General features: G+C 34.4%; 1 protein-coding gene across 5 annotated transcripts; it reads left to right on the top strand.

The window, feature by feature from the left end:
- The first annotated feature begins 6,748 nt into the window (after positions 1-6,748).
- Positions 6,749-21,241, top strand: LOC133823068 (peptidyl-prolyl cis-trans isomerase CYP23). 5 transcript variants are annotated; one of them, XM_062255649.1, is made up of 10 exons: positions 6,749-6,983; positions 7,082-7,195; positions 7,270-7,418; positions 7,836-7,908; positions 8,000-8,089; positions 19,950-19,989; positions 20,068-20,148; positions 20,246-20,328; positions 20,414-20,463; positions 20,865-21,241. In XM_062255649.1, the coding sequence occupies exons 1-9, from the start codon at positions 6,870-6,872 to the stop codon at positions 20,432-20,434; spliced, it is 765 nt and encodes a 254-aa protein (XP_062111633.1). In that variant the 5' UTR covers positions 6,749-6,869; the 3' UTR covers positions 20,435-20,463; positions 20,865-21,241. The 5 variants fall into 5 exon arrangements, 4 of the variants coding, with proteins under 4 accessions (XP_062111633.1, XP_062111632.1, XP_062111635.1 ...); XM_062255648.1 differs by having other exon boundaries at positions 6,750-6,983; positions 20,414-21,166; XR_009888126.1 differs by lacking the exons at positions 20,414-20,463; positions 20,865-21,241 and having other exon boundaries at positions 6,754-6,983; positions 20,084-20,148; positions 20,246-20,317.
- Positions 21,242-26,415: the final 5,174 nt, after the last annotated feature.

Here is a 26,415-nt window from a genome sequence, read left to right as displayed (position 1 = left end):
TTATTAAACATAATTATATAAATTCAATCCCACCGTATAAGTCACTTTCCTAATTTATTTTTTTATATATATTTATATATATATAATTTCTTATATAAAACGTCATAGGAATTCAATTAATAAATCAAATAGTGATTATATAATATAAAAATTATTATATTATATTTAATTAAATGAGATACCACAACCAATAGACCACAATTCCATGAAATTTGAATCATTGTCTTCAAAAAAATAAAATAAATTGTCTAAATAACATTTTTTAATATGATAAGCTAATATAGTGAAAAAAATAAACAATTATATCAAAAAATAAATAAACATAAAAGTATTTAGTATAAAAGTACTCATTGAACAATAAATTAACAAAATCATTTATATAACTATAACATGCTATTTTAAGGTATTATTTTATTTTATTTTATTGATAAAGATTTAAAAAAATGATAACTATGTATAATTATAACCTACACAACTAACTTAAATATTTTTGTTTATTTTACTATACCATGATAAAAATAAATGAAAACAATGTTTAATAATAATATTATTGTCTAACATATATGTCACTGTTTATTTTATTAAAACATGATACACAAATATGACAAATGTGTACGTTTACTACAATGGTATTTGGGAAGATCATTGTACTTATAAATATTTTGAGCTAACTGGCCTCTTGATTCCAAGTGACTGTAGTATTCATCAATTAAGTACAGTGATCACTGATAAGATGAAAGTACCAAGTACAAATACTTTTATAGAAGTTAAGTTTCAACCAAATCCAGTATTACCACCAATGATAATAGATGATGATGACTCACTAAAGTTTTTCATAGAACTTCATAAGAAGCATGTTGATGAGACAATATACCATTTGCTGGTAAGCTTCAAATATGAGTTAAATAAAATTGCGATAAAAAATATATATATTTTATTAGTTATTAAAAAAAATCTTACATTATACATGATATTGCTATACAAAATAAATTACTATTAAAAAAAATTAACAAAAATGCTAGTCTTTTCATGATTCACGTTAACATGGCAGGGTATCAAAGACATGAACTACAATGGAATGAGGTAGCATATAACCTAGCAATATAAAAAATAAACGATGATGAAGAAATTCTAGCTGTAGCTGAAAATGATGATGATACATTCTTGTATGGGGAGCAAGACATCAAGAATATCATAACATGGCATGTCTTCTAGGACAAGCAAAGTATGATAAATGAAATAAGTTTATGGTCCATACAATCAAATTATCAACACAAGGTTAAAAGAGCATCAAAAAAAGATTATGTGCCGGCTTGAAATATAGTTCCCAAACTTGTGAAAAAAAAAATATTTCATTGAATAGTTACAAAATAAACCATGTAAAAATATAAATAAAAAGTAAACTAAACATAAATATAACAGTTTATAATGAAGGTTGATATCAACAACATTTAAGAATCACATCTACCAATTTAAAGCAAACAATAACAATTAAAAAAATATATTTAAAGTAAAATATATCCATTCAACATTGACAAAATAAACATTATTTTTCAAAAAATAAACATAAACATAACTCCATATTCATGGCAAGAAATATTCATAAAAATAAATATAAGAGTAAATAGTGGCTAAAATATCTAATGTTTTCAAAATGTTGCACTTTTATACCCAATATTTTTTTTAGCGGTAAATATACTCAATGTCTTCAAAATGTTACACTTTTATACCCAAACTTTTTTTTAGCGGTAAATATACCTAATGTTTTTAAAATGTTACACTTTTATACCTATTTTTTGAAATTAATTTGAGAAATAATAAGAAAGTGAAGGAAAAATATAAGATTTTAGTTACTTTTAAAATTTTAAATTATTTTCACTTTCAAAATAATAAAAAAAATTAAGATTAGTAAAATTAACTAAAACTTATATTCTTTCTTTACTTTTTTTTTTAAAAAAACCTATATTTTAAATTGATGAAAATATATAAGTTTTTAATTATTTAAAAAAAAATTAATGTTTAATTTAAAATAGTTATTTTGAGAAATAATAAGATAGAGAAAATAATTTAAAATTTAAAAAATAATTAAAATCCTGTATTTTTCCTTCACTTTCTTATTATTTATCAAAATAAAAAAAATAGATATAAAAGTGCAACATTTTAAAAACATTGAGCATATTTACCATAAAAAAAGGTTGGGGTATAAAAGTGCAACATTTTGAAGACATTGAGTATATTTACCGCAAAAAAAATTGGTATAAAAGTGCAGTATTTTGAAAATATTAGGTATTTTAGCCGTCATTTACTCTAAATATAAACATAATTGTATACTCATAAAAAAGAAAAAAAATTAACATACAAAACAATCCAGAAAATTAAAAATGACATAATGAGCATAAATATAAAAATAAACAAAATAATTACTAACAATAACCAATGCATTAAATTTAAAATAAAAATATATTATTCAGTTAAGAAAAACAAACAAAATGACGATAAAAATAATAATAAACATATTTGTTTAGAAAAAGAAAAATGAAGCATATTTGTTTATAATAATGAACAGTAATCAATGATCAATCAAAAATACAATCTTTAAATAAACTAACATAAGAAAATATTCATTTATGTGTTTCAACACTAAAAAAATTCATGCTAATAGATAGTCCAAACACAAATAGATAAAACATAAAAAACAAACATATGCTTGAAAATTAAAACTAATATAGAATTCAGGAATAACTCTAGACAAAAACAGTGAGGGGTAAATATAGATACACATTTGCATGATAACAAAATTATTTCATTAAAACTAAATAAAAATCACATCTTGACAACAAAATAAAAATATAAACTAAACATAAAAGAATGTGAAACCCATTAAATTTTTTTGAACGGAAACAAAGAAACGTCATTTAAAAAAAATATATGTAAAATATAAACTTAAACATATAAAAATGAAAATCGTTTATGATTTACGAAAAAAACAAAAAGTATCAACTTTAATCAATAACAAAAAAAAAAATACCTTGATCAATGGAGAATCGGGGACATCATCGGAATCGGACTCCGTATCTGGAACCATAGCAGCTGGCTCCTCCACAATTTTCATCTTCTTCGTTGAGCGAGCGCGAACAGAGGGCGAAGACCGACCTTTCTTCTTCGCCTGAGAAGCATGCATCTTTACACTAGGGGGGACTCTCCATTCTCATTGCTCTCCTCGAATTCTGACTCCTCCTCCATAGCATCCTCCTTCTCCGGCAACTTTGTGGAGAGTGTATCACCGATACTCCTTGCTGAAACCATCATCATTGGAAGAGGTAGAAGAAAAAGGGTTTTCACTTTTTGGTTTGAAAGAGATGGAGAGGGAGGGTCATCGTTTTGTTATATTTTTTTGGCAGATATCTTTTTGTTTTTTGAAATGATTGGGAATGTGAAAATGTTAGTATAATGGAAAGTTATGACTACAAATCAAATTCTCTTTTTCACGGATTACAATAAATTGTAAAAAAAATAAAAATAAGAAGAATCTAATCAATTAAAATCTAAAAATAGTTAAGATTTGTATATAAAAATGATATGGTGCACTCTTAATGGTTACTACCCATGGATGGTTACTTTAATATTAACCATTGGATTAAGATCAATGATCTATATTTATAGTTGTTAATTAATATTTTTTAAAATAAATTTTGATTTTTCAAATTTTTGGAAGGGTTACCTGATGAAAAATATGTACTTATTATGAAAATATAATATTGTAAACTTTTCATTTTTCAAATACATGTCAATTTCTAAATATAGCTAGTATCTCTCATTGGTTAGAAACAATATTAATTATGACAAAAAAAATAATAACTAAATTTGAAATTAATGTAGAAAAAAAATATTTACTTGTTGGTGACTTGCTATACGAAGTCACTATGTTGCTACATCATCATAATTGTTAGTATCCATCTATAGGTAGTAACTATTGAGAAATCTTCTAAAATTAATATTAGTATTATGAGTATTAATATAATAATATAAAATATTATTGTGATGAATTATGTAAAAATTCCAAAACAAATCCAAAATAATATCATATTGTAAAATTAGTCCATACCAAAACAAGGCCCAACTAAAAGTGAAAGTTAGGCCTAGCTTCCATCGTGTTGAAGAGTCAGAGTAGTCACAGGTACGTAGACTCATTTCAGTATTGGGCCTCATTACGATTCGTCTTTTTCTTCAGCCCAAACCTCGAAACTAAAAAATAAAAGAGGAGTTTACATAAATATGGGAAAAATATATATAGTTTCTAAATTTATGGAAAAAAAAATAATTATACAAAATATGGTAAGTTTTGGAGAAAAAAAGTTTAAAATATGGTAATTTCATAAAATATAAAAAATAAATTACCATATTGAAATTAAACTGGATTAGCTAGGTGATATAGGTGGAACTATTCCAACTTGTTTTACATAACATAATCATGGCTTTTTAGCCAAACTGTTCGTTACAACAAGTTTCTATATCTATATATATATATCTGGGTATATGTATGTTTATGTGTGGAAATGTTGGTAATATGCTAGAAGGTCGAGGTTTTTTTTTCAAACAAGATATTAATGGGATTGTCAAGGGTTAGGTTTCTGACATGATTTCAGGTCTAGATTTTTGCGATTACACAGCAAGAAGTTAACAAAGTTGTAATCTTGTTGTTAGTGTCGCTAGAATTGATCTTTGGGGTTTCATCTGATTAATGTGGAGTTCTTAGTTGAATTTGATTAGAAAGGTGAAAATTTTCATTTTCTGATAGATGGTATAATTGGGGGGGTTTTTTTTTTCTTTCCAAATAATAATAAATAAGTTTGTTTTTGGTCACGTTATCAGTTAATTAGCTTATGGGTCTTGTTCGATTTTTAACCAAATATAATGTTTAGTTCTGTTTATCACTTTGTTATCTGGGATAGAGAGTTTAGTTCTGCTTGTAAATTTGTCTGGGATTTTTTTGTGTCCTTAACTGAAACAAGAAGATGTCCTTTGAAGTTAACTGCAATATGAAAAAAATTGCATTACCAAATCCTCAGTGGATATATATATATGGAACAAGAAGATGTTTCTAGTATATATGTATATAGAGAGAGAGATGGACCTCAACATCAACTCCACGACCCGTCTACAACTGCGTGGGCGTGTCACTCTCCTCCAACATCAACTCCGGCAGCTCCAGATGGACTTCAGCTCCACCAAATCCGAGCTCTCCAAGTACCAGATGAATATATATATATACGTCTTCTTTTTCTTGAACTAATTTCTTTATTCTTTTTCTTCTATCTATTCTTTTTTTTTTTTATTTCTTCAAATCTTGTTTAATTCTTCTTTACATCTTATTTTGTACTTCATATTTGATTTTTCTTGGTTTTTTTTCTTCTTCCAAACATGTTTAAGTAACTAGGTACCATGACACCTGATTCATTTTATTCATATCTGATTTTTTTTAGACCTAGCTGTAACCAGTTACAATAACAATTTATTTAGATTCTTTTGTTTAGATTTGACTTTATTTTCACACCTGACTAAGTAACCGGGTACCATGACAATTGGTTCTTTTTTTTAGATTTTTTTTTTCAAATCTCGCTGTAACCAGTTACGATTATGATTAGTTTAGATTTTTTGTTTGAATCTTATTTTTTTCCAAGTCTGGCTAAGTAACCGGTTACCATCGCAACTGTCTCTGCTTTTTTTTTTCAGGCCTAGTTGTAACCAGTTACCTTCACCATCAATTTAGTTTATTTTTTTTCATATATTTTTTTCTTCCAAATCTCACTAAGTAACCGGTTACAATTCAGTTGATATTTTGATAATGGTACATTACTTAAAAAAATAAAAATGATTTTTATAGTTGTAACCAATTACTACAACACCTCTTAAATAATAAAACAGATTTTTATAGTTGTAACCAGTTACCATACATCATTAAAAAAAAATGGACAGTGGCATACGATTATTATTACAAAAAAAAATCAAAATTGTTTTGATAGTGGTAACTAGTTACTGTGGATAAAATGTTGATTAAAGAAGATAAAAAATGGAAGAAAAGAGAATAAAAAGTAACTGGTTACACTTAAGTCTAAAAGAAATCAGATATGAATTAAATGAATTAGGCGTCATGGTACCTGGTTACTTGAACAGATTTGGAAAAAAAAAACCAGAAAAATCAAATATGAAGTTCAAATACGAAGGCCAATTCATTTGGCTTTCTTACATATCAAGAGAGTGGTTTTCAGATGAGCAGCTAATGATTGCAGTGTCATATAGGCTTCCTTTGTGAGTGACAGTACAAGAAGATTGCATGTGGAAAAGTGTGGCCTCCGCCTTTTATTTCAACATGATGAAGATGAGTTTAGTTATCTCACTTGTTTTAATCTTTAATTTCATTCTGCTGCAAAATAAGATTCAGTGGTCAACCCATGTTTAGTTACAAAATCAAACATGTTTGATTTTTTTTTTTTGTGGGAGGCGGTACTATGGACTTGTGGATATAGATTGAGCCAAGAAAAAGAATCCTTACTAAAAAACTTACTAAAAAATGCTGGGTGATCTCGTATGCAGTACATGCATTGAGCCATAGTTATATTAATTTTATTTTATGCATTTATATAATAATATAAATAAAATTTTACAAATATATGAAAATAAAACTCCTATAAAACAAAAAAAATATGCTATAAAAAACTTAAAAAATAAACTGCCATATAAAAAAATCCCACGTTTGGTGTAATAAAATAAAAATAGATGTTGGGAAAGAGATTTAAGAAAGTCACAACTGTAGGGGAAGAAGTAGTTGAACTGAGTGAGATCAAAGGGAGTCAGAATTCGGGCGAAAGATGCGGAACGACAATCCAATTTTAGTCGTATGCCTTAGTCTCTGCATCATATTCTTCTTTGTTAGCGCCTCGTCTGATGAACCCCAGCTGGGATCGGCTCGTGTTGTTTTTCAGGTTTTTTTTTTTAATTCAATATTTGTATTGATTGATTCTTTTTTTTTTTTTTAAATTATTCATTTTTACTTTTTGTAAAATTTTAATGGTGTTTGTAGACAAAGTATGGTGATATAGAATTCGGATTCTACCCGAGTGTTGCTCCTATTACGGTGGAGCACATTTTCAAGCTTGTTCGACTCGGAGGCTATACCACAAACCACTTCTTTAGGGTAAGTAAATAAGAAAAGGGTTGTTTTTCATTTTGTTAAGTTTTGATTTGTAATATAACTGAATTTGGTACCAGGTGGATAAGGGTTTTGTTGCCCAAGTGGCCGATGTGATTAATGGAAGATCGGCTCCTATGAATGAAGAGCAAAGAATAGTTGCAGAAAAGACCGTCATTGGTGAATTTAGCAAAGTTAAGCATGTCAGAGGTATTCTTTCAATGGGCAGGTACTTACAAGTGCTTACCTTGATACTAAATTTTAAATCTTTCTATTATTTTTAATTTTTAGTGTATTTTAAGCGAAAAAAAAAAGAAAAAAAAGAGTACTTTTATTTGTATAGTTTTACTAGGATATTTAGTAGAATTAGTAATGCGAAGACAATGGTGTGGTTTAATGAGTAGTTTAGTATTGTTTTGCAAAAGACTTATGCTTTTATATTTGAGGTTTAAATGCAAGTAATTAGAGTTTGTTTCCATATCTATAAATGTATATTTGACTGGAAATTCTCCATATTCTTTATGGTTCTATCTTATCTTTTTTGTACATACACTTTAGTTTGATCTTATGTAGGTGGCTACGAATTTTTTTGTTCTTCAACTTGTGAACTCTATTTTAGCTCTTTATAGTCTTTTCTTTTGAATAGACACGAGGATCCAAATAGTGGCGGATCTTCGTTTTCAATACTTCTTGGAGATGCTCCTCATCTTGATGGCGAGGTATACAAATTACAGTACTTGCTAGACACCATTGATGATAGTCGCATATGACATAATTACTTTTTCAGAAATCTGACGTAATCTCTTGCAGTATGCAATATTTGGCAAAGTTACTAAAGGTGATGAAACACTGAAAAAGCTTGAGCAACTCCCTACTCGTCGTGACGGGATCTTTGTGATGGTATTTTTATTTCTAACACTTTTCCATACTGTATGATCTAGTTGAATACTAACTTTTAGAGTGAGATTTTATTTTGATTGAGGGTGTTGTATCAGAATTATCAATTTCTTCAAAAATATTATAGTTTTGGTTGCATGTTCTGCAAGATTTGCATATGTTGTTATGGGATTTGCATTCATAATTCTTGTCCAAACTTTCAGGTTCAGTGATAAAATTTTCCACCTGCTTATTGTATCCTTGTAAGATAGATAAAAGTTGTCATTTTTTGGTTTAGCAATCATTTGTTTGTTGAGAAATTTGTAAATTATGGAGGATTTCAAAAAGCTACATTCTTTCATGTAGACACAATCTTTGCCATTTGTACTAGGATATTTCCTGACATCTATTTGTATGTGTTGCTGCATGATAATGTTTTACCATTTTTGTAACACTAAACTAGCAGGAACAAGATATTGATCTGTTTACTTAGTTCCTTTGATTGGGTGGGAGATTGGTATGTTGTAGATTCCTTATTCTCTTTGACCCTGATGCAAATTTTTAACACGTGTCTGACTAGTTGATAGACCACCTCTGACTTTTGTCTACACGCACAGGGGTAGGAAAGGTAACAGTGGGGGGGCTATAGGGGTTAGTTAGTTGAGGAGGTTAGCATTCTGTTATGTGAGTGGTGCTACTGTGTAATAGAGTGTAGGGTACCAGCTGAGGTACTCAGATATAAGAAGGAGAGGAACTCATTTAGGGGTGTGGAGAATATGGTAGGGTGTAACCCTTTGGGGAGAGACTAGGCTCTCGAATTCCTAGAGATCAATCCAGAAATATTGATTCATTTTTTTGCCTATTTTCTTGTTATTTCTCTGCTGTGTTCTTGTTTGGCTGTGTATTCGACAGGTTGAGTCTACCAAAGTGGTATCAGAGCATCATCCATATGGGACCCAAGCAGCAATTACAAATGGAAGTCTTAGACGAGAAATTGGAAGCTGTCCAATTGGAGTTTACGAGAGGCTTGACAGAAGTTCGGACGGAGTTCCAGCAGCTACCGAAGGAGATTGAATCTCTCAAATCGGAAGTTTAGCGACTACCGGCGATTGAGAAGATGGACTTCATTGTTGCTCACCTTGCTCAGATGTGGCAAGCTACGGGGAAGCCGACGACGGATTCGACGGCGATGAGTGCAGATCGCTAGCGAGGTGCGGTCGAAGGGGAGGTTTCATCACAACCCACTCCGATTTCACCTCCGATCCTAGCTGCCCCATGGATTTCGACTTCATCGGCGACAGATCATATTCCATCACCACCGATGGTTTCGCCGAACTCAGGGTTCACAACTCAAGGATATGGGATGGATTTTCGGCCACCTCGGATGGAACTTCCGCTATTTTCTGGTGAAAATCCTGACGGGTGGATTTACAGGGCTGAGAGGTATTTCCTGCTAACCAGGTTGTCGGAATCGCAAATGTTGGAGGCAGCAGTGGTCGGGTTGGAAGGCGATGCCCTGACATGGTTTCAGTGGGAGAATCAAAGGAGGCCTGTAACGTCCTGGGCGACTCTCAAGCAGAGGGTTCTTCTCTGTTTCCGGGCTGTTCCAGTCGGGTTAGTCTCGGAGGAGTTTATGTCTATGGTTCAGACCACTTCTGTCAAGGACTACCGCCTCCAATGGGAGGCATTGGCTTCGCGGGTGCTGGATGTGCCCGAGCACATTTTGGAAGGGAGCTTTGTGAAGGGTCTCAAGGAGGAGATTAAGGGTGCTTTACATATTTTGCAGCCCTTCGGCTTGGTCCAAATCATGGAAACAACCCAAAGAATTGAAGAGGGGCACCAACTCTTTGCAACGGGCCAGGGCTCAAAGGTCTCGGGTGATAAGACACAATTTAGTCCAATTATACCTAGTCGAACTGTATTGAACCCACTCAGCACCAGACCGTTGCAGCCGATTCCAGCCACTACCTCGGTTTTTTCCACGGGATCGAGCACAGGAGTCTCAAAAGCAGTGAAGCCTACACTGTTCCGCCGACTGACTGAGGTAGAATATCAAGATAAGAAGGCAAGGGGGGTTTGTTTCAAGTGTGACAAGAAGTTTTTCCGTGGGCATGAGTGTGAACAAAAGTCACTTCAAGTGTTGTTAACTATGGATGAGGAGGAGCCCGTTTCACCATCGGAATCACCACCACCAACCCCCGATTCTGAGGAAGCATTGGGTTCGGAGGAGAGTTTGGCTACTTTGTCCTTGAACTCCCTAGTGGGAATTTCATCTGCCTACACAATGAAATTGGCGGGTCACATTGGGTAGCAGCCAATCACGGTATTAATAGATAGTGGAGCTACTCATAATTTTATTTTCCATGGATGTGGTGACAACTACGGGTATCCCTATTACTCCAACGACATGTTACGGTATTCTTTTGGGGACGGGAAGGAAGGTAAGGACTGAAGGAATTTGTGCTCAAGTGGAATTGGATTTGGGCGCATTGAGGGTAGTCATAGATTTTTTGCCCTTGCAATTAGGAGGTGCGGATGTGATACTGGGCATTAAGTGGCTTGAGACATTGGGAAATATGCATGTTAATTGGAAAACAATGGTTATGTGCTTTGAGATGGCAGGAGCTTGGGTTACTCAAGGAGATCCAAGTTTATGCAAGTCCCCTATATCGTTAAAGGCAATGATTCATACCGTGGAACATGAGGGCATGGGGGGGCTGTGAGGCTCCAAGAAGCGAGCGGGCAGCAAGAGTATTCGCAGCCTGTGGTAGATTTACTTCAACGGTACAACAATGTGTTTGACACGCCGACTGGTTTACCACCCCGTAGAGTCCGAGAGCATTCCATTACTTTGAGGGAAGGAGTGGGGCCGATTTCGGTGAGACCCTATCGATATGCACAGGTACAAAAGGATGAAATTGAGCGACCAGTAAAGGAGATGATTCGGGCAGGGATTATTCGGCCAAGTACAAGCCCTTTCTCTAGCCCAGTTTTGTGAGTCAAGAAGAAAGATGGGAGTTGGCGATTTTGCGTTGATTACCGAGCACTTAATAGGGAAACGGTGGCGGATAAGTTTCCTATTCCAGTGATCGATGAATTGTTGGATGAACTTCATGGTGCACAAGTATTTTCTAAGCTGGATTTGAAATTGGGGTACCATCAAATTCGGGTTGCTGCATGGGACATCGAAAAGACAGCTTCGAACACATGAGGGTCACTACGAGTTTTTGGTCATGCCCTTCAGCCTCACAAATGCCCTAGCCACGTTCCAAGGCCTCATGAATGAGGTCTTTCGGAAATTCTTACGGAAATTTGTCTTGGTGTTTTTCGACGATATTTTGATCTATAGCTCATCTTTGGCGGAACACTTATGTCATCTTGAGATGGTTTTGACGAAGCTGCATCATCATGGCTTATATGCCAATAGGAAGAAGTGTCTATTCACCCAAGCTCGTGTAGAATATTTTGGCCATGTCATTTCAGCTCAAGGGGTGGCAGTGGATCCGAGTAAGCTCGAGGCGATGAGAAAATGGCCTGTTCCAAAGTCGATTAAGGAACTGAGGGGGTTCCTAGGACTCACGGGATACTACAGGAAATTCGTCAAAGGATATGGACATATTGCTCGGCCTCTGATAGACCAATTGAAAAAGGATGCCTTGGGCTGGACTTCGGATGCGCATGAAGCGTTCATTCAGCTCAAGGAGGCCACGTGTCACGTACCTGTTTTAGCCTTACCACATTTTTCTGTACCATTTGTGTTGGAGGCCGATGCTTCGGGGTCGGGGTTGGGCGCTATTCTGATGCAAAACCAGAGGCCAATAGCCTTTTATAGTCAAGTTTTGTGTCCTCGGGCTAGGACCAAATCGATTTATGAGTGGGAGTTGATGGCGATTGTGTTAGCTATCCAAAAATGGCGACCATACTTATTGGGGTGTAAGTTTCTAGTCAGAACAGATTAAAAGAGTCTTAAGTACCTCCTAGAGCAAAGATTAGTTGCCACGGAACATCAGAAATGGCTCACGAAGTTGCTTGGTTACGACTTTGATATACAATACCGACCCGGATTGGAAAATAAAGCAGCTGACGCTTTGTTGAGGGTGTACAGTGAGGGCTTCTTGGCTCCTATCTCCATCCCTAGTGTGTTATCCATGACTGATCTACAGGCACACATTGCGTCGGACCCAGCCTTGTCTAAAGTAGTTCGGGATTTGGAGAAAGGATAGGATGGTGGGGGATCTTCCTTGGTCCAAGGCTGTTTAAAGTTCAAGGGCAGAGTAGTACTTCCAGCCACCTCTCCATTCATCCCGTTGCTTCTTCAAGAGTATCACGGCACTAAGGTGGGGGGACATTCAGAAGTTTTCAAGACTTTACAGTGACTGGTAGCGGATTTGTATTGGTCGGGGATGCGAAAAGATGTCCAAAAAATTTTCTCGGCATGTGCGGTTTGCCAACAAAGCAAGTATATGGCTCAGTCCCCCGCGGGATTGCTGCAGCCCTTCCCTATTCCGGAGCAAGTTTGGGAGGATATTTCATTAGATTTTATAGAAGGTTTACCAATCTCGAATGAATTTGATACCATTATGGTGGTAGTGGATCGTTTGATGAAGTATGGGCATTTTGTTGCACTGAGGCATCCATTTACAACAGTTATGGTGGCTGAAGTTTTTGTCAAAGAAATAGTCAAGTTGCATGGTATTCCTCGCTCCATCGTGTCGAATAGAGACGATTTTTTTGAGCCTTTTTTGGAAAGAGTTATTCTGTTTGCAAGGCACACTTCTTAAACATAGCACAGCATATCACCCTCAATCCGATGGGCAAACGGAAGTAGTTAATTGTTGTTTGGAAACATACCTTCGCTGCTTTTTGAGTACCAAGCCCAAGCAGTGGTCTAGGTGGCTGTCGTGGGCTGAGTATTGGTATAACACAGCTTTCCACTCATCAGCGGGTATGACACCATTTAGGGCCTTGTATCACCGTGACCCTCCTCTTGTTCGTTTTGAGGCTGCAAGCATTCGGGTTTCTGCAGTAGACTAGAATTTGAGGGATCGGGATGACATACTCAGTTTGCTTAAGCAAAATTTGCACCGAGCTCAGCAAAAGATGAAGATTCAGGCCGACCGCAAACGACGAGATGTTCAGTTTGAGGTGGGCGATTTGGTTTACGTCAAGCTCAGGCCATATAGGCAGAGGACAGTAGTAAAAAGATTGAATGAGAAGTTGGCCCCTCGCTATTTTGGACCCTTTCCAATCACAGCCAAAATAGGTGCAGCGGCTTATCGACTTTAGCTTCCACCTGATGCTTCGATCCACCCAGTGTTTCATGTTTCCATGCTCAAAGCTGCTCTTGGTCCGAACCAGCAGGCTACTGTGCTTCCTCCTGGGTTGTCCGCGGATTTGGAGTGGTCCTTAGAGCCAGAGGCTGTGTTGGAAGTGAGGCCAGGTATGCACAAGGCAGCACCACAGGCACTAATCAAATGGGCACACTTACCAGCTTTTGAAGCAACATGGGAAGATTTTCAGGTTATCCAGGATCAATTTCCCCATTTCCACCTTGAGGACAAGGTGAGACTTCTGGTCGGCGGTATTGATAGACCACCTCTGACTTTTGTCTACACGCACAGGGGTAGGAAAGGTAATAGTGGGAGGGCTGTAGGGGATAGTTAGTTGAGGAGGTTAGCATTCTGTTATGTGAGTGGTGCTACTGTGTAATAGAGTGTAGGGTACCAGCTGAGGTACTCAGATATAAGAAGGAGAGGAACTCATTTAGGGGTGTGGAGAATTTGGTAGGGTGTAACCCTTTGGGGAGAGACTAGGCTCTCGAATTCCTAGAGGTCAATCCATAAATATTGATTCATTTTCTGCCTATTTTCTTGTTATTTCTCTGCTGTGTTCTTGTTTGGCTGTGTATTTGACAAGTTGAGTCTACCACTAGTATCCTGATGCAGGGTCTTTCTATTAGCTTAGAGTGGGTCGTTAATAACAATAATTGTCATTTTACATACTTTTAGTTTTGTTGTCATTTATGTTGCTAAACCAATCATTTTTTTTAAGACCATGTAATGGTGAACTGTTTTGGGCAGATGAGATGTATAACCATATTTGGATTGAGAGTTTTCTTCTCTTTTGTTCCAGTTTAAGTTTGTGTTAGCAGGTTGTGGCTTAAAGAAGCCTTGTCTATGGGTTCAGTCTCAAACCCCCCGAGACTCCTTATCTATATAAGTATGAATTGAATCTGAAAATTTGGTGCCATTATTTTATATATATTTCTAAATTTCTTCAGTTTAGATCTCAGTAAACGTATTAGAATCTTGGATTGTATATGGATATGTATAGATACAAATATGTATATATATACAGATATATATTTCTTGCTGTTGCATCCTGAGCCTTGAATGTGTTAAGACCTGAAAAAATAAGCAAGAACAAACCAGAAACCAAGCACAACACTAGCAAGACAGTAAGTAATTGAAGCACAAAAGTTCTGGAATTTCTATTAAGAGGAATAGGCAAATGCACTCTCACAGCCACTGGTGGTATTCGAGAGACCACCAACTCTCCACACATTTAACAACTCACTCTAGGATACCCTTACAAACCAAGCCCTTACCTATTTATAAAATAAACCACAACCTATTCCCATTCCAAAACTGACATCAATAACACACAACTTAAATAACATAATAGTAATTAATAGCAACCCATTACAATTCTATAACCCCAGAATATGAATCAGCACCTCTGTTTCTTACGTCTAACATAAGTGATGTGAGTTGGAGGCCTAACATTACCCGCCACCCAAACTCGAACATTGTCCTCAAGGTTGAAATGGGGAAATTGCTCTGTAAGCACCTCAAAGCGCTCCCAAGAATCCTCAAAAGCTGGCAGCCCCTTCCACCTGATGAGAACCTCAGTACCCATATAGTTGGGATGTGTGGAGGATCGCACACTAACCACTTCCAATGGTTCCACCAAAAGCTCCATGTCAGAAGAGAGATGAATAGGAATAGCAGGAAAAGATGCATGCTTACCCACTGCTAGCTTAAGCTCAGAGACATGGAAGACATCATGAATCTTGGATGTAGGGGGTAACTTAAGCTGATATGCGACCTTTCCAATGCGGCGAAGTATCTCAAAGGGGCCATAAAATCTGGGAGCTAGTTTTTCATTGATTTTGCGAGCGAGGGACTGTTGTCAATCAGGCTTGAGTTTAACATAAACAAAGGTCCCGACCTCATAATTCACATCATGACGTTTTGAATCAGCAAAGGATTGCATCTTTTGTTGGGCTCGAGAAAGGTGAGACTTGAACTCCGTCAAAATTACATCACGTTGAATCAGTTGTTGCTCTACTTCAGCATTGGCAACAAAACCTAACTCATAATGGATCAGGGGTGGAGGGTCGCGACCATAAAGAGCTTTAAAAGGTGTCATGCCTGCCGAAGAGTGGAAAGAGGTATTGTAGCTATATTCAGCCCAAGATAGCCATGCAGACCAACGAGAGGGTTTATCCAAAGCAAAACAACGCAAATAGGTTTCTAAACCCCGGTTGACCACCTCGGATTGGCCATCAGTTTGTGGATGATAGGAGGAGCTTCGTTTGAGTTCAGAGCCTTGCAAAGAGAACAACTCTTGCCAAAAAAGACTCATAAATATCTTATCCCGATCAGAAATAATACTCCGAGGTACGCCATGTAAGCGAACCACACCCTGAATAAAAACTTCCGCCACAGAAGGGGCAGAAAATGGATGCTTCAAAGGAATAAAGTGTGCATATTTGGAAAGTCGATTGACAACTACTAGAATAGAATCATACCTTTTTGATTTAGGTAAGCCTTCAATGAAATCCATAGTAATATCATCCCAAACTTGTTGTGGAATTGGCAAGGGTTGAAGAAGTCCAGCTGGAGACATGGCTTCGTACTTGCTGCGTTGACAAACATCACATGTAGCAACAAAATTCTGGACAGAACTTTTAATGCCTTTCCAATGAAACTCAGCTGCCAAACGATGATAAGTACGACGTATTCCAGCATGCCCTCCGACCACCCCGCAATGGAATTCGCGAAGCAATAATGGAATATAAGAAGAATCAGCTGGTAAAACGAGTTTCCCATTGTATCTCAAATGGCCCCCAACAAGTGAATATGCAGAATAAGAAGCGGGATCTTGCGGCACGCAGTGCTTGCTATTAGAAAGAAAGGCATCAGCATCAACTTGCTCCTTGAGTTCCTCAAAATCTTGAATGATTATGGCAGAAAGTGTACCCAGCGAGACTTCAACCGGTAATCGTGAAAGGGCATTAGCAGCAGTATTGGCACTTCCTGGCTTGTATTGAATGTCAAAATCATAGCTCATAAGCTTTAATAACCATTTATGATGCTCGCCATCGACAACTCGCTAATCTAATAAAAATTTTAAGCTGCGTTGGTCCGTATGAACTATGAACTTTTGACCAAGAAGATATGGGCGCCACTTCTTAATAGCGAAAACAATTACCATTAGTTCTCTCTCATAAACAGATTTAATGCGAGAGACAGAGCTAAGCTTGTGACTGTAAAAAGCAATGGGACGATCTTCTTGCATACTGACAGCTCCCAACCCAAAACCAGATGCATCTGATTCAATCACAAATTGCTTAGAAAAATCAGGTAGCGCAAGCACTGGTACACTGATCATGGCTTCTTTAAGTTGGCGGAAAGCTGCCTCTGCTTCCGCATTCCACCCAAAAGCGTCTTTCTTCAGTTGCTGAGTTAATGGCCATGCGATCTTGCTGTAATCTCGCACAAAACGACGATAATAGCCAGTAAGGCCTAGAAAACCTCATAAGGAACGAAGACTGGTTGGTTGAGGCCAGTCCACCATGGCTTGTACTTTTGTTGGATCAGCTGAGACTCCGGTATCATCAATGATATGCCCTAGATACTCAATCCTCGTTTGAGCAAAAACACATTTCTTAGAATTAGCATACAATTGATTGGCACGCAATAAAGAAAAAGCACACCGTAAGTGATAAAGATGACTTTCTTCAGATGAACTGTATATCAGAATATCATCAAAGAAAACAAGAACAAATTTTCGGAGATATTCACGAAAAACCTCATTCATCAAGGATTGGAAAGTGGAGGGGGCATTGGTAAGCCAAAACGGCATGACAAGAAACTCGTAATGCCCTTCATGAGTGCAAAAAGCAGTCTTGGGCATGTGTTCTCCACGGACACGAATCTGATGATATCCGGATTTAAGATCGATCTTGCTAAATACTCGGGCTCCATGTAATTCATCCAATAATTCCTCAATAACAGGGATAGGAAATTTATCGGGAACTGTTGCTCGATTCAAAGCACGATAGTCAACACAAAAGCGCCAACTCCCATATTTTTTCTTCACCAATAAAACTGGGCTAGAATACAGACTCGAACTCGGTTGGATAATCCCAGCCGCTAGCATCTCAGCCACTAATCGCTCAATTTCATCTTTTTGAAACTGAGGATATCGATAAGGACAAACCGAAATTGGTGAGGTGCCCTCCTTGAGAATAATGGCATGGTCCTTGACTCTAGTTGGGGGCAAGCAAGAAGGCATGTTGAAGACATCACTGAAATTAGTTAAGAGAGTGGCCACTGTTGGCGACGATATAACCGGCGAAGCCGAGTTATCCAAATCAGGTGCCAATAAAGTCATGTGCCCAAGTTCCAACAGCAGACCATGCCCCCCATGAGTGATCGTTCGCATCATGGCGTTTAAGGAAACTTGAGCTTTGCTCAAAGAAGGATCCCCCTGAAGCTTAACCCTCGAGCCTCCCACTGAAAACCTCATACACATGGTACCCCAGTTCATGTAAGATTCCCCAAGAGTAGACAACCATTGGTACCCCAAAATTACTTCCGAACTGCCCAAACGCAGAGGAAAGAAATCTGCAATCACATCAAATTGTTCCAGGTGTAAGCAAACTTGTCAGCACACCCCCATAGTACGAACCTCATCACCATTGCCCATAGCGACTTCAAACTCTCGTGTATGGCTAATAGGCAATTTTATCTCTTCAACTAGGCTTGTTGAAATAAAATTATGTGAGGCTATAGAATCAATTAAAATCACAACCTCTCGTTCGCCAATCAGCCCACGCACCTTCAGAGTGTGTGGAGAGCATAGACCCACTAAGGAAGAAAGGGATAACACGGGAGATTCTGGTTCATCCTCCACCACTGAGTTGTCGGTAGTGGCTTTCGCGATCAGTTCATCATCACCTGAATCTTCTGGTTCCTCATTGACCCATAAAACTTGAAGTTCCTTCTTCTTACAGCGGTGTCCTGGACTAAATTTTTCATCATAGCGAAAACAAAGTCCCTTCTCTCGTCTGGCTTGCATCTCTGCATCAGTTAATCTGCGAAAAGAAGATTGGTTAGGGGGTTTTGAAACTGATATATTAGAGGAAATTGGTCGATTAACAGGTATGGTGGATGCGTGAGAAGATCGGTGAGTGAAAGTAGCACCAGAAGGAGTACGCTGCCCCATTGATAAATTGGGTCCAGATCAGTATGACAAAAGGGCCTGATTTTTGTCTTCAATTTTCTGGGCTAATTTCATTTTCCTGACAAGGCCCATGGGCTTCAAAATTTTGAGTTCAGCCCTAATGTCATCACGTAGCCTTTTTATAAAAATACTTTCCAATACTTGTTCCGATAAATTACGGGGAGGGGCTGAAAGTATTTCAAACGGCTTTATATACATCTGAACTGTGGTGAGTTGCCAAAGAGAAAAAAGTTGCTCGTGAAGTGACCCTTCTTGAGATGACTGGAAACGTTCGAGAAGCATGTCACGGAATTCGTTCCAGCCGCGAAAAGGTCGTCTTCCATCCTCCCAATAATACCACGAAAGAGCATCACCCTCAAGACACACCACTGCTGCGCGAAGCTTCTCTGAAGGAAACATGTGGTTGATGTCGAAATACCTCTCAGCTCGAAACAACCATCCATTTGGATTAACCCCATCGAAAATGGGCAGCTCCAACTTCCTGGGTAACAAATCAGACGAGTTTCTAGGCGCAAGTAACTCCGCAGAATTTTCGACGTCCATACTCTTCTCCTTATCACTACTAGAAGTTGCCGCTGGATTCGGACTTGCACCAGATCCAGCAGAAGGTTGAGGACCCAAGTTGGGCCTTTGATGAATAAAGTCAGTGAACTACCTAACAAGGGCGCAAATACTTGACTCCAGGTTTGGAATTTTATCGATTCTGTTGTGTAGTTTTTCAATTTCGAGTGCCTGGAACTCAGATTGCAGCTGGCCAAATTCAGTGTGAATGGCCTCCAATTTTTCCTCCAAATCGTCGACCCAATTCTTCACCCGTTTCACGCCTGCCATAGTCCAGGAAGGAGACTGCTCTGATACCACTGTTAAGACCTGAAAAAATAAGCAAGAACAAACCAGAAACAAGCACAACACTAGCAAGACAGGAAGTAATTGAAGCACAAAAGTTCTGGAATTTCTATTAAGAGGAATAGGCAAATACACTCTCACAGCCACTGGTGGTATTGGAGAGACTACCAACTCTCCACACATTCAACAACTCACTCTAGGATACCCTTACAAACCAAGCCCTTACCTATTTATAAAATAAACCACAACCTATTCCCATTCCAAAACTGACAGCAATAACACACAACTTAAATAACATAATAGTAATTAATAGCAACCCATTACAATTCTATAACCCCAGAATATGAATCAGCACCCATTACAATTCTATAACCCCAGAATATGAATCAGCACCCATTACAATTCTATAACCCCAGAATATGAATCAGCACCTCTGTTTCTTACGCCTAACATAAGTGATGTGAGTTGGAGGCCTAACAGAATGTTCTTCCTTTAATTTTTGCAGCCAACTGAACGTATCACAATTCTGTCATCATACTATTATGGTGAGAATTTTCTTTCAATTCATTTACTTTATTTTACTGCTGCCACTTAGAAATTAGATACATAATATTTGAAAATAGAACATTTCTATCACAGGTTAATGAATCTTTTTAAAGAGAAAAGAGTCTTGAGAAGGGTCGTATGGAATTTGTATAACAGAGGTTGAGCTGTTGTGAATCATTTTCTATAGTTTATCTGCATTATAGGCGTCTAATTTACTCATTGTAATCTTGGGTTTTATATCCATTTTGCTATCAGATAAGCAGATGGAAAGTTGTGAACTAGATAGATCAATTTTAAAGAGGAGGCTGGCCGCATCTGCTGTTGAAATTGAGAGACAGGTATTTTATCATATTCTCATTTACATATATGCTGAAAAATATGTCTATTCCATGATAACATGATTTAATCCTGTGTCATTTGCAGAGAATGAAATGCTTTCCGTGACATACAACAGGGAGAGAAGAACCAAATCAGTGAGAGAACCTTCGCTGGCTTGCTGAGTTGCCTATTTATTCGTGTAGTTTGCATTTTATGACTCGGTATTACTAACCAGTGGTTCTTCTAAGCTGAGAAGATATAGATAATTACTTTAACGGAACACAGAACCCACCTTTTTTTTTTTTGGTTTATGCAGCCAACAGAAAACATAAACTACATACTTCATTCTTCCCTTTCCTTTATTTTTGTGTCTTTTTTCCTCTCTTATCCTACCCTTGCATCACTTATTTTCTTCCTTCTCCCTCGTGTTGTCTGACACTTTTCTTATGCACATCCCAATCATTATCTTCTTTTTTGTTTAATGGCTACTGGTATTGATGCAAATGAATGAGGCTCTTGCAAACTGGTGAATTCATTTGAGTCTCTTCTATTTTAGAATGAGGAGATGGTGGACAACATGGAGATGAGGCCGTGGGAAGAATTGGCAGCCTTAACTTGGTGAAGCCTCTCATTTTTTACCTTCACAACCTTAGATTCTTCTCAGCTTCAAGAACAATTCCTTTTGCATGATATAATCCAAATAAGTGGACTACTTCTATACAATGCTATGATAGGACTTTGTCAACCCGTCTCTGCCTGTTGTTAATGTTTTTAAGGAGTACAGAACTTGATTCGCAGCACAAAGCACAGACTATTTCGATTCCTGATATCAATTTGATGATGTTGGTTTTGAAATTATTTATTATTAATATCGTATTATGTTATAATCTTAAAATCAGACCAAGACCAAGTATTTGAGTCTTTTATGCGAAATTGTTTGCTTAAAAATACCAGAAGAAGAATGCAAGACAAATGCGGTAAACCCTGTGACAACAATAAAACAATATTACTGAAAATTATATATTTTATAAATTTTAAATAAAAAAAAAACAAATGACACCAACTCTACTAAACACCTCTAAACATAAAAAAAAAAAATGAATGAAGAGCCTATTAATTTTTTTCGAGAGAGATTAGAGGTCAAGGGTACACCTTTCTATTTTGTTTTGTTATTTTTTTTTCTGTTTTTGATGGCTTTATATTGTTATTTTAAAGGGGTTGTATTATTTTGAACTTTGTATTTTGTCTTATTACTTGTTTGGATCACGTATTTTGATATTATTTTTTGGATCTTATATTCAAAAATGAGTTTATGGATCTATTTGAACTATTTTACAAAATATATAATCTAAAAAGTAATTTATCAAAATATAAAGTCCAGGTGATAAGATAAAACACATGGTTTAAAAAAATATAAATCCTATTTCAAATGGTAATATATGGCAGTACAATGATCTAAGATTATTCCAATTATTCTATAATAAAATTCTTTATCTTCGCTATTCATAGTTACTCGTTTTCTTTTTAAACAAATCCGGGCCAACTATTCCCGATATAATTTTGCAAGATCCTATAATTTAGAATCAATTCATTTTCATATTTAGCTTATGGCTTTAATAAGGAAAATAATTATTTGTATAATACTTATCATATATATGATTACTAATTAAATGACCGAATGGAATGATTAGAGGAAAGATAATATGATTAGTTACAAAATGGTTATCAGTAACAAAACGACTGGACTAATTTAACATGACTTAAACAGAATTAACCACAGTAATACAGACAAAATAACTAATTAAGTGTTACTGCACTAATAAAGTTGTTTTTGCTTCTCCAAAGCATAGCTCAGACAACTTTTAGTATATTGAACACTCTTTATGTATATATATATATATATATATATATATATAAATATACACAATGAAATTTATTTCCAACAATTTATCTTTTTTCTCTAATAATCGTCATTTCCACTAGTTCAAACTAAAAATTCCCTACCACCATGTTCCCCCACCTCATCACAAGTACATTATAAAACCCCACAAAACCAAGAAAAAGAGGAGGAGACTCATTTTGGCTGTGATTTTGTTATTGTTGGAGGAGACCTTTCAGCGGACATATTTTGTAGACATTCGAACACTTTCTGTTTTCCCAGAAATTCAGGCACTTTTTATATAGCTCCCAAGTGATTGGAACTAATTATCCAAACATTCAAAACATCTATGTAGCCGGTGCTATCTTCCGATGAATCGAATTGTAAATTAATTGACAGCTTTTAAAAAAATGCAATTCACCTTTGAGAGGATGAATTTCACAATGGACAAAAAACCAATAAACTAGGCGTGAGAAATTAACCCACTTTGGTCATATGTCTAGTTAGTACGAGAGCTACATTGTTTTTGTGAATTAAAACAAAAAACAAAAGATTGATTGATAGAGTAATTAATCACCGACTGATATGTCTTGTTCAATATACATGAGTATTAAAATGTGAAGAAATGTACATTTTCTCAACTTCATGTTTCATAATTTTCAGTCGAGAAAAAGACATTACATGTGCTTTTTGTATATATGTGGTTTCAATATAGGGTTGATTTATGAATATAACTAGCTAAGAAGAAATTTTATCTTCAACCATTGTCGTTTTGTCGTTAAGTAAACGCAACTAGCATTTGGGTTGTTCACATTCAATAGTGGCGTTGTGGTACATGTATCACCACCATATTAAAAATATTTGATAATTAATTGCTGCCATTTTCTAGCACAGAATTTCTTTTTTTGTTCTTTTTTTCATGCACAAAAAGAATGAGAAAGTAAAAGTTATATTAAAAAAAATATTGGACAGCTTTAATTCAATAAAATTATAAAACATTATGACTAAAGTGTATGCTTTTGTATCTGCTCGTTGGAAAATAATTGCTAACTAGTTCTTAATAATTCAACCCACTTTATAAATATAATAATATTAATATTTTAACACCACTTGACACAATTTGTGTAATTTAATATTAGATTTTATATATTTTAATTTAAAATAAAATACGTGTGACTCCATATTTAATCAAATCATTCACATAAAAAAAGTATTATGTTCCGAGATACTCCATAACAGTAGTATCTTTTTGTACAAGAAGTTCTATTACTACTATTACTATTAGCAAATTTTTTTCACTATTATTAACTAGTCTCAAGAACACATTTTTATTATTATTGTTGTTTATTAACAAAAAGAAAGAAGTTCAGTAAAATATGAGCCAATTTCATGATTATCATTAATAATTATGTAATTACTATTCTAATAAATAATTAATTAATCTATTAAAAATTATGTTTAGAAATAAAATCTTAATTCTAAAATTGAAAGTAGAGTTATAAATTTTTTTTTTTTTAAAATTAAAAGTTATTTAGTCACCTGCTTTAATTTTATTTTTATTTTTGTTTGCTTAAAATTATGAGTATTATTATATGGCATTTTAATGTGCCTAATATTACTTGATGTGGCATATTATTATTAGTATAATTTATTATCAGATTTTACATATTTTAATTTTAAAATAAAATATGAAACTCGATAATGATTTACATTAATAACGATATACCTAATCAAATAATATCACACCTTAAAAGTACATTTTAGCAATTCTCTAAAATAAGATGCTTTAACTTGTTTAACTAAGAGAAAGCCAATAAAGAAGGAACATGCCCACATGGCTACATAACGAACTAAATGGTATAAGTCTATGTAGAGAGTAGTGGACCAAATTTCTTTGAACTAATTTTTGTTTTACTCTTGTGCTGCGTACATGGGTTGTTGGCTCATTGTTCTAACTATTTGGTCTTGTTCAGATGGATATTTAATTTATTAATTCAAATATTTTCGAGTCACACTAACTCTTAATATATAATAAGAAATATATTAGACAAATTAAAGATTATAAAATTATATTTTAAAAAATGGTTTTTGGTAAAATAATTTATTTTTTGAAGTCATTTTTACTCTAGTCTAATTTTGATAACTTTTATAAAATGACATCCGACACTCCAAACAGTTGGTCGAAATTTTAGACTGATGTTATTTTACAAAATATTATCAAAATTAAATTAAAGTACAAAATAATTTAAAAATATGTCATTTTCACCAATTAATCTTTTAAAAAAATATATCATAAGAACTGATATTAATCGTGTGGTGGGAGATGATAGGTACTAGGCTGAAGTAGTGAAGTAATTGTGTCAAAGAGCAAAGGGAAACACAAGTACTAAACGCATGTAAGAATTTAATTGGCTAAATAAGTTTTTTTTTGTTGATAAAAGTAAAGTTCTAAATTTAAGTAGAATATATTGTTTTCATTTATTACAAAAAAAAAGAAAAGAAATCAACGTAGTATAGTGTTCACTCATAATTGAATCTACTTTCAAATATTAATTATTTCTACTTACCACATTTTGCTTCAAAAATTTGGGGAAAACAAATGATGTTGTTATTCACCGCTTTTGTTGGGTACAAAGTGCAACTAGCTACTTATTTTATTTCAAATTCATAGAATATACAATTTTGAAACATGTACAATATGCTCTGTACATATATAAATAAATAAAGGGAAATTTACAAAAATGCACTAAAAGTTAAAAAAAATCTGAAAAATACGGTACCTTACAAAAATACGGAATTTTTGGATAAAAACACGGAATGGCAAAATTGTAAATACGGAGTGGCAAAATCATAAATAAAAGCTGTAAAATACAATTTCTTGTGATCAACGTTTACAAACTAGTAAATATATGTTACGAACTTGTAAATATCTGTTACGTGTTTGTAAATAATATTTTCAAAATCACTTATAGAATTGTAGATTTTTTTTTTTTTTTGTAGATAAAACTTACAAACAAATTTGTAACTAAATTTTTTATTTTTGTAACAATAATTTACAAATCTAGTTTTACAACTAAGAAAGATATTTTTGTAACTAATATTTACGAAAATATTTTATAGTTAAGAAATCATAAAGAAAATATACATAAAATTATTATACTTTTTCATATTATTACAATATTGTACCAAAAAATTACATGAAACATCATATTTATGCTATACAACTTAAAAATATAAATTTAAGATATTCATTATTTATAAAACACTTTATTGAATATAGTGGTGAAATACAACATTTTTCTTTAAACAAGTTTTACATTTTTGTAACAACAATTTACAAAACTAATTTCACAACTAAAAAGTTTATTTTTGTAACTCACATTTACATAAAAATTTATAAATTAATTTAACATGATTATTACAAAGATTTACAAAATTAATTTTTTAACTTTAAATATATTTTTGTAACAAAACTTGAAACTTGGATTAGATTATGATTTTGGTTTAACATGGAGTGTTGAGACTTGACTAGCTATGATTTAAAAAATATATATAATATTTTTATAAAGAATAATAATATTGTGATTATCTTTAACTATATATTGTAACATATAGTTATTAATGTTAATTTTAATTAACAGTATATTTGTAATTTGTATAAATATTTATTTATTTTTTGAGTAATTGTATAAATATTAATAAATATATTTATTTTAAATAAAATAAATTACTTTATTTTATTTTATTTTATTGAAGGTAGTAAGTATAATTATTATTACTTTTATTATTATATTATTTGATATGCCTAATTCTTATTAAAAATTGAAATAAAAAAGTAAAACAAAGGGTTAATATATATATATATATATATACACACGGGGTGATAGGTAGTAAATGCCGTATCTTTGTAATTTGTTAACATTACCGTATAAAACGAATTTTTTTTTAGATTACGGTAGAAGATGTAATTAACCCATAAATAAATAATATTGTTGGGCCTTGTCGGGTTTTGGAAGCATATCATTATAAGTGGTGTACGTACCGCTGCGTGCCAATGTAAATAAGAAGTTATATATAAAAATTATAGGGAAAGTATACAATTGTGGCGTGATTTTTGTCCCTATCAATAAGAGTGATTATGTTTTTGTTATAAGTCAAGTTTTTTTATATGATGATATACTTTGTATTTATAGTAGGCATTTCACTAATTTTCAAAATCTTTTGAATA

Source organism: Humulus lupulus, chromosome 3 (assembly GCF_963169125.1).
Source record: "Humulus lupulus chromosome 3, drHumLupu1.1, whole genome shotgun sequence".
NCBI lineage: Eukaryota > Viridiplantae > Streptophyta > Magnoliopsida > Rosales > Cannabaceae > Humulus > Humulus lupulus.
The sequence above is the reverse complement of the archived record's forward strand: the minus strand, read 5'-3'. Positions and strand labels throughout refer to the sequence as shown.

Bases quoted from the DNA above. Each gene is read 5' to 3' on its own strand.
- LOC133823068 (XM_062255649.1), top strand. From the start codon at position 6,870: ATGCGGAACGACAATCCAATTTTAGTCGTATGCCTTAGTCTCTGCATC. The intron at 7,419-7,835 runs GTACTTACAAGT...TCTTTTGAATAG, and splicing joins GGTATTCTTTCAATGGGCAG to ACACGAGGATCCAAATAGTG. The intron at 20,329-20,413 runs GTATTTTATCAT...TGTCATTTGCAG, and splicing joins CTGTTGAAATTGAGAGACAG to AGAATGAAATGCTTTCCGTG.